The 15,365-nt window shown below is 41.7% G+C and overlaps 1 protein-coding gene across 1 annotated transcript; it reads left to right on the top strand.

The window, feature by feature from the left end:
* Positions 1-75: 75 nt before the first annotated feature.
* nfascb (neurofascin homolog (chicken) b) lies at positions 76-15,005 on the top strand. The gene is made up of 27 exons (XM_068705205.1): positions 76-110; positions 544-627; positions 4,218-4,339; positions 4,437-4,542; positions 4,658-4,848; positions 5,214-5,336; positions 5,479-5,697; positions 6,626-6,737; positions 6,915-7,102; positions 7,184-7,315; positions 7,400-7,543; positions 8,231-8,342; positions 8,447-8,610; positions 8,706-8,853; positions 8,953-9,077; positions 9,162-9,263; positions 9,356-9,553; positions 9,903-9,973; positions 10,083-10,305; positions 11,067-11,182; positions 11,408-11,618; positions 11,704-11,826; positions 12,178-12,351; positions 12,465-12,596; positions 12,682-12,751; positions 13,722-13,757; positions 13,878-15,005. Exons 3-27 carry the CDS (start codon positions 4,264-4,266, stop codon positions 14,107-14,109), a joined length of 3,528 nt encoding a protein of 1,175 aa, XP_068561306.1. The 5' UTR covers positions 76-110; positions 544-627; positions 4,218-4,263; the 3' UTR covers positions 14,110-15,005.
* The last annotated feature ends 360 nt before the right edge of the window (positions 15,006-15,365 follow it).

The raw sequence follows: 15,365 nt of genomic DNA, 5'->3' as shown, positions 1-15,365 counted from the left end.
GTGTGTGGAAGCTGTGTCCTCCCTGTCCACAATAGACTGACTTTGTTCCAAAACAGAAACGCTTTGTGTGAGAGAGTGTGCGTTCGTGCCAGCCAGAGTGAAGATACAAGGTCAGTAACCCACTACGCATCTAACGCACTGCAAATCAACAGCACACATGAACAAATACCAAAAAAAAAGACTTGATCTCTTTAGCAAGCTGCAGCTGATTGTTGCTAGATGAGAGCTGGATGACACCTAAACCTAAACCTCTAACTAGTGCATGACATGTTACTTTATTTAAACTATTTATGCAGATGTGGAGATGACGGTATTCTTATGTGAGGATTTCACGATGGATTTATTACTATAAGCTCTCGGGCCCTGTTTGCCAGGCGTGTGACCCGGACTCGGGACAGCCGTCCTGACGGGCCACATGAGCCCCTGATATCCTGCTTTTTACCTGCGTTAAGCTGATGGAGTGATAACTAACAGAAATATCAGATGCTGCAGGGAAAAAGTGAAGCTCACTGTGAAGACGATGGTGTGAATCTACCGTGACAGGAAGAAGAAAGCAAGGGTCCTCTTTCACTGCACCAAGGAGAAGGGACCAAGGAGCAGAGACAGCACCTTAAACTACGCTCGAAGGTAGGACCCCTAACGACCACCATTCTGTACTTTGTTTAGATCACTAAGACACTTTAGAGTAGCATAGAGTGCATCGCCATGTGAAGGAGCGCTTTAGTCCTTGCAGCTGTTGATCAAGACGGCTCTCAATGGAAGTCAAGGTTTTAATGATGTCATAGTCTGAGTTGAGAAGTGGGACGGGTCTACAACGGCATCAGCAGATTTGTGTCAGTGAACACGAGAGTGTTCGGCTTTCACGCCTTTGAGATGACTGGCATAAATTTGCATTGATGTGCATTTGACTTTATGAACTACGTATCTTATCGCGTAATGTCGGGAAATTAAACTTTAAGTTTCCCTTAAATGTTGCACATAGCACTAAATATCCATTGGTCTTTATATATTTTCTAATTGAACATAGCGTGGCTCTGCTTGGCAATGTAATATATCTAAATAACAGCAATGGAATTATTGGATCGCCATGATTATTTGGACTCAGACGATGAATTCGACCGACTTTGGTGATCTACTGACTTTCCTGTAGCGCAACCGTGAGGTGGATATTTGTGCTTTGAGTGAAATGTTTAAACAATTAGGCTAAATTGAACTTGGTTCACACGTTCATTTTTCCCCTCAGGATCAATTAACTTTGGTGATCCCTCAACAGTTAAGTGCCACCATCAAATCGTCCAATACTTTTTACCAAATACATCCAAAACTACTGACTCTCTCTACTCTTTTGTTTAGTGCTCAGAGGCAAATGTAAGCATGGTTTAACATTACACAACATGGTAGCATGCTGAAATGAGCATTTCACTTGAAGTACATAAACACTGTCTCACAGAGCAGCCAGCATGGCTGTTGAATCGTATTCTCGTTACAGGATGCTCTTGAGAAAATGTTCTGTTGCTGTAGATTACCGTTACCTCACCATAAAGTCAGAACTCGAAGTTTGTGAGACAATAATGTTTTGATAGCACAGTGTCACAGTGGCGATGACTCAATGCAGCTCAGTGTCCCGGAGTCTCTTTCTGGCCTTTTCTTGCGAGCTCCCCCCCCCTGATGCAGTGACGTCAAAGCGTCAAATGAAAGGTGCTCCGAGTCTGAAAAGGCAACTTGTGCGGTCGAACATTCCCTCCCACAAGCCATCTGCTTTTACCCGAGGCCCTGGGCACACGTGCCAAAGGAGACCCGCGAGCATAGAGACCTTCTTGTCGCCACTGAGCTGGCTCTGTCCGTCCCTCTGCCTCTTCACTGTGCAATCTGGTGCATGGCACTGATCATTGCTCACTGCCAGGCCTGCTTTAGTCCAATGTATGGGGGTGGGGGGGTGGAGGGGTGGGGGTGGGGGGGGGGGGGGGGGGGGGGGGGGGCATGTCAGGTTGTGTCTACGTCACAAGTGATCTGATACTCTTTCTAAATAGGAATGAAAATATGTCGTTGGCTTCATTATTAGACTTCCAGATACAAATCTTCATTCCAAGTTTAATTTCATCTGTAGGTAGAGCCACCTCATTTTATCCCCCCCGCCTTCCTCACCACCGAGCTATTGTTTAGCCCAGTCAGCGCTGGTTTGTATATGCGGCCCCGTGTGGATGCCTGAAAGCCTACACAGATCAGGACTCTGTCGACAGCCTTGAGACGCCTTTTGTTTTACACAAATGCAGCTTCTCCTGCGAACTTTGGCACTTTTTCTAGCAAAGAAAACTGCTGCTCCCCCCCCCCCCCCAATAGGATTTTCTCAGCTGAATGGCAGTGACCTTTTCCTCCTCTTGGGGATATGCATGTGAATGGATATTCATTCTTTAAATGAAAAACATTTAAATGCCTATTTCCATCCGTGGTCAGAGCTACTGCGCTGGAGTCATGTGACTTGAGATTTGCCACATGTAACATTCATACGAGAGAAACAAACATTGCTTTCATTCTCTTGTTTCCCCGGTTCTCTCCAGTCAGTCAACAATAAAGCCCACATTTTGATGTCATCAAAACCAACAAGAATGCAAAAGCTTGTTGCTTTTGAAAAATAAAAACAGGCTCCTTTCTCAATCCAAATCATGTAAAAAAAAAAATGCCCCAATGGTGTAATAAATCCACACCTTAATTTAATTTCCCGCGTGTTTATCGTGCGAACAAACTTTGAGACTTTGTGTTTGATTGAGATTGGATTGTTCAGAATGGTGAGAGCCTCGTCGGAGCAGTGAAGTGATGTGGGTGAGGAGTAGGTGGTGTATGGCGCTCATTCATTATTCATGAGATGGGTGGGCAGAGTGTAAGTGGCAGTGACAGACAGAAACTTTATTGCTGAAGTGTATCAACTCTTCGAGGGTTCTTGACCTGATATTTGAAGGACAGAGGCTTTAATTGGTATTCTGCACAAACAAGAATAATTCTGTTGAGAAAAAAAAAAAAATCATTGGAATTATTGATGCGCTGGGGAAACCAAAGAGATGGGGAGGACAGAGCCCTGATTTGAGAGCGGTAGGTACTGACAACTATTTGTTCTAGTCATACTAACTTGTGGTTCATTGCATATTTATGTCAATAATGTGGTGAAAAGATTTGAAAAGTAATGTAACATTTGCACTAATGACTCCACAGACGTTCAGGGAGTTCATTATCGTGACAGCTTGAGACACAGTTTAATCTCCTGTTCTTATATTTGTACTGTGTGATAAACTAGTCTCTTAGAGAATGTGGTACTAAGTGGTGGAGATGTTAGTGGTGGGAATAACTAAGTACATTCATACTCAAGCATTGTACTCAAGTAGAATTAGAAGTTAGATACTTCGATACGTAGACAAGTAGAAGTATCGAGTATTTTCAGTTGATGCCACTTAATGCTTCTACTCCTCTACATTTCAGAGGGACCTTTTTTTACTTTTCACTCCACAGTGTTTGCGTTGACCAGCTATTACTTTTCAGATTAAGAATTGCAATACATTGTTTTACATTCAACCAATTGTAAGCAGATTCACCTAAGAGGGATTAGCCCCTCTCAACTTTTAAATTGTTTCATTTAAATATCTGAGTTTGACACTCAAAGAGTTATTGAATTATTCATTATTATACAAAAACCCCCCAAGATTATTAAAGATTAATCCCCAAAATGAATATCAATTTATGTAGCAGAACTTTTTTCTTCTTTTTGAGAACCACTGGATTAAACTACTGGACGACAACTATAGCCACCTCGACGTACAGCAGTAAAAAGCTGCCTAAACATTAGTGCATGAGTTATATGTTATATGTTATATATATATATATATATATATATACATATATATATATATATATATATATATATATATATATATATATATAAAATCAAATTGTAATTGATGTATAATAAAACATTTGAAGGGGAACATTTTTTGCATTTCAGCAGAATGAGTACAGAAAGTAGTTTTACTTTTGATACTGGAAGTACATTCTGCTGATACGTTAAGTTCTTTCTTTTATCTTTTCCACCACTGTGGGACGTTCATTGCTGCATGCAGATGATTTGTGAACCACTAATAAAGTCTTCATTTACAGTAATTCGTGCTGGATTGTATCTGCATGACATGACATGCGCTGTACAGCAGACATCCTGTATTTTTCTCTAACAGGAGATCTGGTGAAGGAATAAGTTGCTTGGTTCCATGTACTGTAAAGATGGGGACACTGGTCGAACCAGCGCTGCTGCTTCTCTTATGGCAGAGTGTTTGGACTTTGGACATCCCTCTGGAAAGTGAGTCAGTAGCTTAACGTGTGTGTCGTTTTTGATAGTTATTGTCTTACGCTATACGTCTCTAATAAACTAAGCTGGTTTATGTCTCTGCCTGCAGTCAGACAGCCCCCGACCATCATAAAGCAGTCGATGAAGGAGCATATTGTTGACCCCAAAGACACCATGGTCATAGAGTGTGAAGCCAAAGGAAACCCTCATCCCATGTGAGAGCCGATGTCCTCTGAAGAGTTTTGTTTTACACTCGCGTAATTATCTGCTAACCACCTCGCTGTTTTTTTTTTTCTGTCTTCTTTTACACTCTTTGCTCAAATAATGAAGTTTCTCCTGGAGACGTAACGGGAAGTATTTCAACGTGGCACGTGACGCTCAAGCTTCGATGCGAAGGCGTTCAGGGACTCTGGACATCTACGCCTGGAAAGATCCAGAACAGTATGAGGCAGAGTATCAGTGCATCGCCTCCAATGAGTATGGATCCGCATACTCCAACAAGATCAGACTGCGGCTGTACAGTAAGATCATTATTGGGACTATTAGAGATCAAATTAGAGGGTTTTTTTTGCAGACATTACTCAAACAGGAGTATACAGTGTTTTTGATAGGGACTATTTTCAGGTTCAGATTTGATGGTAGTGACGGTATTAAGCTACAGAAACAATACATGATGGTAGGATGAATTCATTCCCTGTTTTGATCTTTTCATGAGATTCAGAGTATTACCAGACAAGTCCTACTAGATACTATAATAAAGTCTGATAGTTGATTAGCTCAGTTATTAGTATGTTGCTGTTCACATTTGTGACGTGCACTGTTGTGAAAATAACTAAACCCAACGTTGGCGCTCAGTGGAGACATGTGAACCTCTGTGTTTGTGAAGGAGCTCCTGTTTGGCCAAGGGAGGTCCTGGAGCCTGTGGTGGTCAGCGCTGGCTTGCCTCTGGTCCTGTCCTGTGACCCGCCAGCAGGCCCGCCGAAACCCGAAACCTACTGGATGTCCAGCTGTAAGAGTCTCTCTAGAGTTACTTACGTTTGAATCAATACGGCTCAACAAGGAGTCATTTTAATGATCTGCCAATCAAACAAGCTTACAAGAATTCCAGATTTTTCCTGTGAACTGACTTTATTTTGTTCACACCGTCTCAGGCTCATATGCGAGACCGTTCAACTGGCCCGTTCAGACGGCTTTCCCCACCATGCAGCCCGTGCGGCCGGACCGCAGGGTGTCTATGGGAGTAAACGGAGATTTGTATTTCTCTAACGTCCTGTTTAACGACTCTGCTACTGATTACTGCTGCAATGCCCGCTTCCCCTACAAGAATGTCATCCAGCAGAAGATGCCTGTGGTCGTTAAAGTGCTTACAAGTGAGTGCGATTGTGTGTTCGCAGTGTCCATTTTGGTTCACAAAATATTCCTTTACAGTTGTAATGTGCAGCGGTGGAAAGTAACTAAGGACATTTTCTCAAGTACTGTACTGAAGTACAATTTGAGGTACTTGTACTTTATTTTATAATTCTACTCACAAGCTACCCAGCAGTAGTTAATATAAAAATAAGACCAATCTTTACCAGCTGCAACATTAAAGCAATGTACACATAAATGCATCAAACATTAGAATTCAATATCATAATATACATTGTTCTGAAATGGGTCATTCTGCATTATAAGTACTTTTAACAATATTTTCATGCGGGATTTTTTGTACTTGTAACAGAATATTTCTACACTGTGGTATTGCTACCTTCACTTAAATAACTTTTACTTCAACTACTGGTAATCGTACCCTGTGGTAATTGCAAAAGACCAATGAAAATGAAAAAAAAACATGCACTCCATGCAGAACACTTAAGATATTTGATTAGTTGTATTTCTTATTTTCTTATGAAAAAAAAAGACAGATTTGAAAATATTTACTTCCATAGTTTTCCTGTTTTACATCTTCATACTACATCTATTTTCTGCCAAAAACACATTAAGTGGGAACTGATTTATTAATGGTTTACAAACCAAAACTGTTCTGTTCATCTATAATACCTTGACTTTTTCTAACCAAACTGATAACAATATTTTTTTCCCCATTAACTCCTTTTGTGATTATTATACGTTTTGTCTTGGGTCAGACCGTACCCTAAAAAGACTCCTTGTTTACTTACTTATTGTGGTGAGTGTGTGCACTGCTTCGGCTGTCCTCTCTTATCCTCTGAGGTAACTTGTTTCATGGTCAGACAGGGTTTGTGAATGCGTGTGACTGATGTGTTCTGGTTTGTTCTGGTTTGTTTGTTTCCTCTGCAGCTCGCACAGTGGCCGAGGCTGCCCCCACCTGGCTGTCTCCCACAGGCTCGTCCAGCTCCATACTGGTCCTGCAAGGGGAAGAACTTCTCCTGGAGTGTATCGCTGCAGGAGTGTAAGTGTCAACTCAAGATCACGAGATATTCTGTAACTGAAGGTCTTTTTTTTTTTTTTTTAATAGAATATCAATGTCACAGTTTCAAAAAGCCACTTTGTCTATATTCCCTCTTTGGTATAATTTTGACTTTTCATGAAAGTGGTTCTGTGTAAAGCCTTGTTTGTCATCATCAAGGCCAACTCCTCGTATTACATGGACCAAGAATGGCGATGACCTGGTGGTATCGCCCCGCATGAAAGTAAAGAACTTCAACAAGATGATTCAAATCCCAAAGGCGTCTTTTGATGACGTGGGTGAATACACTTGCGCTGCTACGAATAAGATTGGATACATTGAGCGCACAATAACCGTCAGGGTCAAAGGTGAGGGTCACTTCCGGATACAATTTGTCGTTTCCTATTTCACAATAGTGTCGAAACAACTAAATGACTTGTATTTGACAGCGGCTCCCTTCTGGCTGGAGAAACCCACTGATCTGGTCTTGGCCCCGGAGGAAAATGGACGCCTGTTGTGTCGTTCCGATGGGGCTCCGCGTCCCACAGTCAGCTGGTTCATCAACGGGGAACCTATTGAAAGTACGATTTTGGAGATTTTGGAGTTCATGCGTACTGGCTGTCAAAGTGAATCTAAATAACGCTTGTCTGTTTTTGTTCTTCCAGCTGCTACACCTCAGCCTAACAGACAGGTATCAGGAGACACGCTGACTTTACACAGTGTGACCGCTGCAAACACTGCGGTCTACCAGTGCAATGTTTCCAACCAGTTTGGGTACTTGATGGCCAACGCTTTTGTCAACGTGCTACGTGAGTTACCGTTCTGTTTTCCATGCCATTTACAGTGTAAAACTAATTTTTTTCACTCAGCCATAAGCTGTGGAAGATTTGTAACTGTTTGCCAAGGGGTAACCAATTATTATTATTATTATTATTATTATTATGAATAATACAAATATATAACATATATAAAAATTGTTGCTCATAAAAATTAAACATACTAGGAATGCTTTCTAAACTTAAATTCTTCACACAGACCACCTCAAGGTGTTACTCAGAGAGAACCAGGACATTCTGATGTAGCATTTCAAAATTAAAGCCCTTCAAAATCTCATTCACGAGTCAACTTCAAATCACATTCATGAGACAAATTGTCTAATTTCAGATATGATTTTTGAGGAAACGGTGCATAGTTACAAAATAATTTCACGTCACGTTAATAGCAGACCACCTCAAGGTGTCACTCAGAGAGAGAGAACTTTTATTTTGGAACTGTAATATATTAGGTGTCTTGGTGATTTGGTACATAACAATGAACAAAGTGCAAAGGTAGCATTAAAGTAGAGACACAACATAAAAAGAAATGTTTTTAAAGTGGAAGAGCTGTACAGTTTTGTGCAGGAATGTGTAAAATATTGACCCATGGATGTGTAAAAGTTCATAGCATAAAGTACAATTATTCATAATTATTATTATATTTTATCAACGTTTCTCTAGATGCAACGCCACGTATTATTGGGCCCAGGAATGAACTCATCAAGGTGATAGAGGGCAGTCGTTCCTTCCTAGACTGCCGCTACTTTGGTTCTCCAGTACCTGAATTGCGATGGTGAGAAGATGCCGTAAGAGATTTTAATGCAAACAGAGTGTTCAGACATTAGCTCACAGTTTGTGTGTGTGTGTGTGTGTGTGTTTATGATTCTGCCCAAACAGGTCCAAATATGGACAGGGTACTCTTGAAGGAAATCGTTTTAAGACCCACAGTAACGGGACTCTGGAGATCAAACAGATCCGGATAGAGGACCAGGGAACTTATCTGTGTATAGTCAGCAACGTCGCAGGAAGAGATGAGAGTCAAGTCCGAATAGAGGTCAAAGGTGAGGTTCACACAGTGTTATTATACAAAAAATATTTGACTTTAAATTCTTTGATTGTGTGATCCATCGTGTGTTTTTGCATCCACTCTTCTCAGAGCCCACTTTAATTGTCACAAGACCACAGAGTATGAAAGTCATCCGTGGAAGCGATGTGCGCTTTGAGTGTGGCGTAACAGCAGATGTAACTACTCCTGTCACGACCAGCTGGACGAAAGACAAAAAGCATGTCACTCTTGGCTGGAGGTACGTCATTTTATGAATGAATCATATTTATTATTTTTGTTTTAGTGTGAGCCAATCAGCGTCTTGAGCTCACCGGTTAGCACTCTTTCGTATCCTCAGGATCACTCTGGATGAATCAAATCTGGTCATCACTAATGTGAACAGAGGTGATGAGGGTAATTATACCTGTGTCATCAAGAGTGAGCTGGACCAGAAGTCTGCCTCAGCACGCCTAATGGTGATGGGTATGACGTGTTTAAAATAAATAACATTTCATCAAGCATACGGCATGTTTGGCTTTTTAATTGTTTATGCTCGTTTGCGTGTAGACCGTCCAGATCCTCCCACGAAGTTGGAGTTGTCCGATCCATATGAACGCAGCGTAAGACTGAGTTGGCTACCTGGATACAGCAACCACAACCCTATAACAGGTAATTCAACTGAATATACATGTTTAAGTCTTGTTTTGTTGTATTCATCATACATTTTCAGCTATATTTCTCCATGTATTGCTGTGTTACAGAGTACTTAGTGCAGTATGACGATGATGACTGGTTGCCTGGTAAGTGGAGAAACCTCTCAACGTACCCAGGGAACCTCAACTCTGTCATTCTGCATCTTACACCTTTCACCTACTACGAGTTTCGGGTAATCGCCATCAATGAAATCGGAATGAGTCGCCCCAGTCGTCCATCCTCGCGCTTCCAGAGCAGCGGTGCTCGTGGGTTTGATTTTCCCTAAATACATACTTTGTTTGCAGACACATATTTTAAGAACGCAAACAGCCATTTGTGTAGCACATTTACAAGGAACAGTTAGACATTTTGGGAAATAATTTGTCTTCTTGCAAAGAGTTGGATAATAAGATCGATACCACTCTCATGTCTGTACACAGACATTTTTATGCTATGGTATGCTAACATCTCCTGGCCAGAGCTTTACATTTATTTCAATACATAGTAGTATCAATCTTCTTATCTTACTTGCAAGAAATGTAAGTGTATTTTCCGTAGTGCTGGACTCTTTCTTTAAAGCTAAGCTCTTACCACTGCATTGGTTCTCCTGCACAGCCCCAGATGTCATCCCAAAGAACGTAAAGGGTGTGGGTACATGGAGGAATAACATGGAGATCAGCTGGGAGGTAAAGACCCTATCAGAAACACTTTCATATCTACCTTGACTGTTGAATATTTTAATTTCTAATCACAATGAAATCGAACTATCCTGGTCTCTGTTGACCGTGCTTTCAGCCTCTGACCTACAGAGAGTGGAACGGGCCCCACCTGAAGTATCTGGTGTGGTGGAGAAGGAGAGAATCCCGAGAGGAGTGGAAGAATGCAACCACTAAATGGCTGAAGTACTACATCTACGATGCAGATACCTTCACTCCGTATGACATCAAAGTCCAGGCTGTCAATGACTTTGGGCTGGGTCCAGAGTCTCCTGTTGTCATTGGTTACTCTGGGGAGGACCGTAAGTGCCTAAATCCTCTGCAAAGGCGGGAAAAACTAACTTCATGTGTCTTTTGGGGGATCCGGTGTAGACAGCGGATATCCGGGCCTTTTTCCTGTGCGCTGCTCATAAGCAACTTGAGCTGCGAGACTGGAGTTGGAGTTGAGAGACAACAACCAGATTTTTTCGCAAGTAGCCAGTTGACGAGCTATTTTTAACCCGATTAAAAGCTAAATCATCGTCAGATGATAGCCAGTGGGTTCTGAGATTGCATTTCAGCCGCCTCTTTTGCACTCCACACGCACTGTTTACCTGCATTCAACCAAAGCCTGAATGTAATTGGTCAATACTACTCGGACTGCAAACGAAATCCAGAAAGCTCCCGATACCAAAGCCTCTCATAGTTCATATGAACCTTGTTAATGTGCATCTCTTCACATTAAGATATACTTTTTCTTTAAGTATGGTAGGTTAGGGTGGCCAAAGCATATGATTCCCATCATTTCCATACACATTAAACCATTCATTGACCAGTTCTGACCTTTATGGAAGCCTCTGATGTTTCTCCACTAATTTATTCAAGTTTTTCTTTTGATTTAGTTACTCCTCTCTGAATCCTTATCCGCAGGGAATCATGAATGGTTTCAGACGAATAAACCACTCACACCTCTTATTGTTTATAATTAAGTATTTTTTTACATCTTGGGGCCAAATAGTCCTTCTCATCACCTCTCTTTGTGTTCACTGGTGAGCAAAGACAAAGCCATCTCTGTTTTCCTCAGGTCCCTTAACGGCACCCCTGAACCTGAGAGTGTCTGACATCGAGAGCACTCAGGTGACTTTGCACTGGGATTCGGTGACACGCGGCTCAATGATGGGCGAACTGAAGGAATACAAGGTGCGTCTATCGTAAACTTATTACCGGATAATGGCCTTTGAATAAAGCTTACATTTATGATGATAGGCAACAATAGAAATTGAGAACACACTGTATGCTTTGGTAGAGTCCACTGGTGACAGTGGATACTGGTGAGTTTCAGTTGATGTGATAGTGTGGAAAGTTAAGTTAAGGTTGGACTTAGGCATAATCCAAATGCTGGGTGTGTTGCTTCTCATCTCTCAGGCCTACTATTGGAGGGACAGCAGCCAGCTGAGGTGGCTGAGGATCAATAGAGGGATGAAGTCTAAAGCGTTTCCAGACAATGATCCAGAACCCTCTGGGGTCCTCACCGGGCTCATTCCCTATAGCAACTACAAGTTGTATGTAGTCGTGGTAAACAATCGATATGAAGGGCCGCCCAGCAATAATATCCACTTCTCAACGCCTGAGGGAGGTAAGAAAAAGTCACAAATTCAACAACCATGGAAGAAGTAAACAAAGCTTATGTGTGTCGTCTCCTGCTGTGTTTTCGTCCGTAGTACCATCTGCTCCCAGATCGTTCAGGATCCAACAGCGACATCTGGACAGTATTTATGTCGACTGGGACCTTCCAGCAGAACCCAACGGTGTCATTACTGGATATTCCCTCAAGTACCAGACAGGTACCCAAACCCAACATCTGAAACGCCGTCAAATAACTCACAATTTAGTTTTCTGCACTGTGCCTGGGAGAAACAGCAAGGCTTTAATGATGGAAAAGAAAAAAACACTCATTTTACTAATTCGACAAAGATTTCCACATGGCGCTGAAGTCCACGTCCCTGTAGCACATAATAGCACACTTAAATATGCACATAAAAAAACAAAATACCACTGAAGTATGTTCTTGAGAGGGTAATGAACACTTGTGTGGGCACTCTCCGAGCAGGTAAGCTACTCAACAGCTCAGTTGTGTGCAGTCTACCGGCATCAAGGGTGCTCCTAACGCACTGTAATGTCCACTCTCTCCACAGTGAATGCCACCAGGGGAGAGGAGTTGCGAGTTGAGGAGTTCACTCCAAATGTAACAAGTTTCTCAGTCCGGCGATACGACCGCTACACTCGTTACAGATTCACCGTGGCGGCACGGACCCGGATCGGGATAGGGGAATGGCATACGGAGGAGTCGCCCCACTACACCACTGAAAGTACTTTAGTGCTTCGTGCAGCACATTTGGTGGTCTACCAAATAAACACTTTGAAGTGCTGAGTGGATGCTGACTTTTTGATGTGCGTGCACATGTTTGTGTGTGTGTCTCAGCGTATGCTCAGGACCAGGTGGACATCACCACTCAGGGCTGGTTCATCGGGATTATGTGCGCTGTGGCTCTCATCGTGCTCATCCTGCTCATAGTCTGCTTCATCAAGAGGAGCCGAGGGGGGAAATATCCAGGTACGTCGGTGATTCCTCTCATTATGCGATGCCCAATAGCGCCGCACTGTATCTCTTATTACAGTGTAGCTTGTTGTAATTTCAGTACGGGAAAAAAAAGATATTTCATTGGAGCCAGTGGATGACAAAGATCAGGAGGGATCATTTGACTACAGGTAAGCATTACAGTGGACAGAAAAAAAGACACTCACTGCAACAATGCTTAGTACTTCTTATTGTCAAGTTATCGGTCTGTACTGTCTCATCTACCGAAATGTTCCTGTTTCCAAGGTGTGCAACAACATGTACTATTATTTTTATAATAGCGTGGTAATAATACTTGTCACTGAATAGATCACATTGTTTCCCATAACACTGTACAGCACTATCATTATTGAAAACAACATGCATAACAACAGTAGCCATTTATTTACATCCTTTGCTCTGTAGCTGTGCACTGATGGCAGAATTCACAAAGAATGGATTGTTAATAGCATGAATTTCACATCACTTTGTAATCTGCAATGTCAATATTTTGAATATTTTAAATTGTGCACTGTTTTTATCCACGTTTGCTAGCTGGCAGTCTTTTCCGGCGCATTGCTTTGTGTATATCGCCACCAACCATCGATCAGTTGAATAACAGGAAACTGGAGGCATGAATGTTTATCACTCCCCCCCCCCCCCCCCCCCCCCTCCACAAAACTGGGGAGCCATTTAAAAAACTCCATTGCCCGACTAGTTGTCAAAAACTACACAGGGTTCCTTTAATATTGATTACAGTTTTCCATGAGCTGCACAGGTACAAATCAAATCTGGTTACACTATTTATCACCTTATTTATGATAACTCTTTGACCACATTTGAATTATTTTCTGTTTTTTTTTTTCTATTTACTCTACCTTTTCTATCTAAACCTCTATTCTCCCCAAACCTCAACCCTGTTTCTTTCCTCAAGGTCTCTTGAAAGGTATGAAAAGACTAAATATTGACACATTGACACTTGTTTGGAGCTATAAATAGTATATTCATAGCATAATAATGGAACCGTAACAAGCATTTTATGAGTGGACGATAAATTAAATGAGATAAAATCATCTATCCTGTCATACAATTGATCTCATACAAGCTCTTTTCATATTCTAGGATCGCACGTATCTCCACTCTGCCTTACCCCCGGCGGTATGTACATGAACATTTTAAATGTTTTGATACATCAGGTTTAGTTGAACCCTTTATCATTTCTTTCTTCTAGTGCTGACATAATGCACCAGGATTGTATTTGTTTGCACTGTTTTGTAGAGAGGAGGAAAGGGGGCTTCAAAGAGGCCATCTGTCCATGGAGGCGATGATGAAGCGATCAGACAGCGACGACAGTCTGGTGGACTATGGAGAAGGAGGCGAGATACCGTTCAACGAGGACGGCTCGTTCATCGGCCAGTACACAGGAACCAGGAGAGACGTCAGGGAGTTGGACTTTGGTGGAAGCCTGGAGCTCCACTCTCCAATGAAAACCATCTACTCCCTGGCGTAAAACTCAAAATTCAAACTGCCTCCCTATTTGTCATGTGACTTTACCGCGCTTGTACCCTCCACCTTGAACTTGTGGTGCTTGTGGTTTGTCTGCAGAAGGGAGCAGCTGGAGCCTGAGGTGCTGTAACCCCCCTGTGCCCAAGCAGATTAAGCAACTTTCCTGCATTTAAAGAAAATGGCAAAATAGTTGGGACAATACTAGAGATGAGATGCTTGTTCATCGGATGAAAAGCAAGCTTTACCTTTTGTGTTTTGTATTGCATTTCCTGTAAATAAAAATGCTGTGTGTTTGTGCTTATGCATGAGTACATGTTCAGTTATCCTGTCAATGGAGAGACACAGGCTGCACATCAGAGGAGACAGAAGTGGATCAGTTTATCATGTTGATAAAAACAGTTACAAGGACCAACTTTACTACTGTTTTTACATATTTTTCTTTCAGCTAATTTCAATAATCATTTTACGTGTGTTGGCTGTAAGGGCCACATACCATACTTTTACGATCAATGGGGCCAGAATATACTCCCTGAACTTAGATTGCGTACTCTTTGTTTCATACACAAGTGTTTATGGTGCAATGGGAGAGCATAAAAGTGTTGCTGGTGATAGCTGAAGGATTACAAAATATCTCCAGGCACTAATGATTCATCTGCACGGTCAGTTTGCAAATTGTTCTCTGCTGAGAGGCAAGAGGTCAAACCTTTTAGGGAATCAGAAAGCCGCCATAAACCAGCTGTAAAATCAGAGGTTGCTTATGTTTCTCTATGAACTTCACTTAACTGCATCCCCAGAAATCATTAATCTTTATGTAACAGCTTTAGTTTATTTGACCCCTAACGTTATCTGTGTGTTACCACAGTTATGTCCTTAATGTAAATAAAGTGGAAATATTTATTTCTAGCATGTTTGTTGTGACTACAGTGTGAATGTTGAATTCAGCTCCTTTGTTTCCTACATTTAAAAGGGGTGATTTATTAGTCTTTGAATATAATTAGTTTTGAACCTTTTCAAGGTGTCTGTGTTCACATCCTCAGGACAATTTGTCCAATGTGTGTTTCAATCACAGAATACCTGTGAGTGTAAGATCACTTTCATTTCTGTACGCTCCTTATGAAGCTACAACTAGAAGCCAGCTAACTTTGTTTAGCATAAAGACTAGAGACAGGGAAACAGCTAGCTAGCATAAAGACTAGAATCAGGGAAACAGCTAGCTAGCATACAACTAGAAACAGGGAAACAGCTAGCTTAGCTCTGTTC

The sequence above is a fragment of the Cebidichthys violaceus genome, unplaced genomic scaffold (genome assembly GCF_023349555.1).
Source record: "Cebidichthys violaceus isolate CVI_PGR_0920_01 unplaced genomic scaffold, fCebVio1.0.p SCAF_110, whole genome shotgun sequence".
Lineage (NCBI taxonomy): Eukaryota > Metazoa > Chordata > Actinopteri > Perciformes > Stichaeidae > Cebidichthys > Cebidichthys violaceus.
The sequence above is the reverse complement of the archived record's forward strand: the minus strand, read 5'-3'. Positions and strand labels throughout refer to the sequence as shown.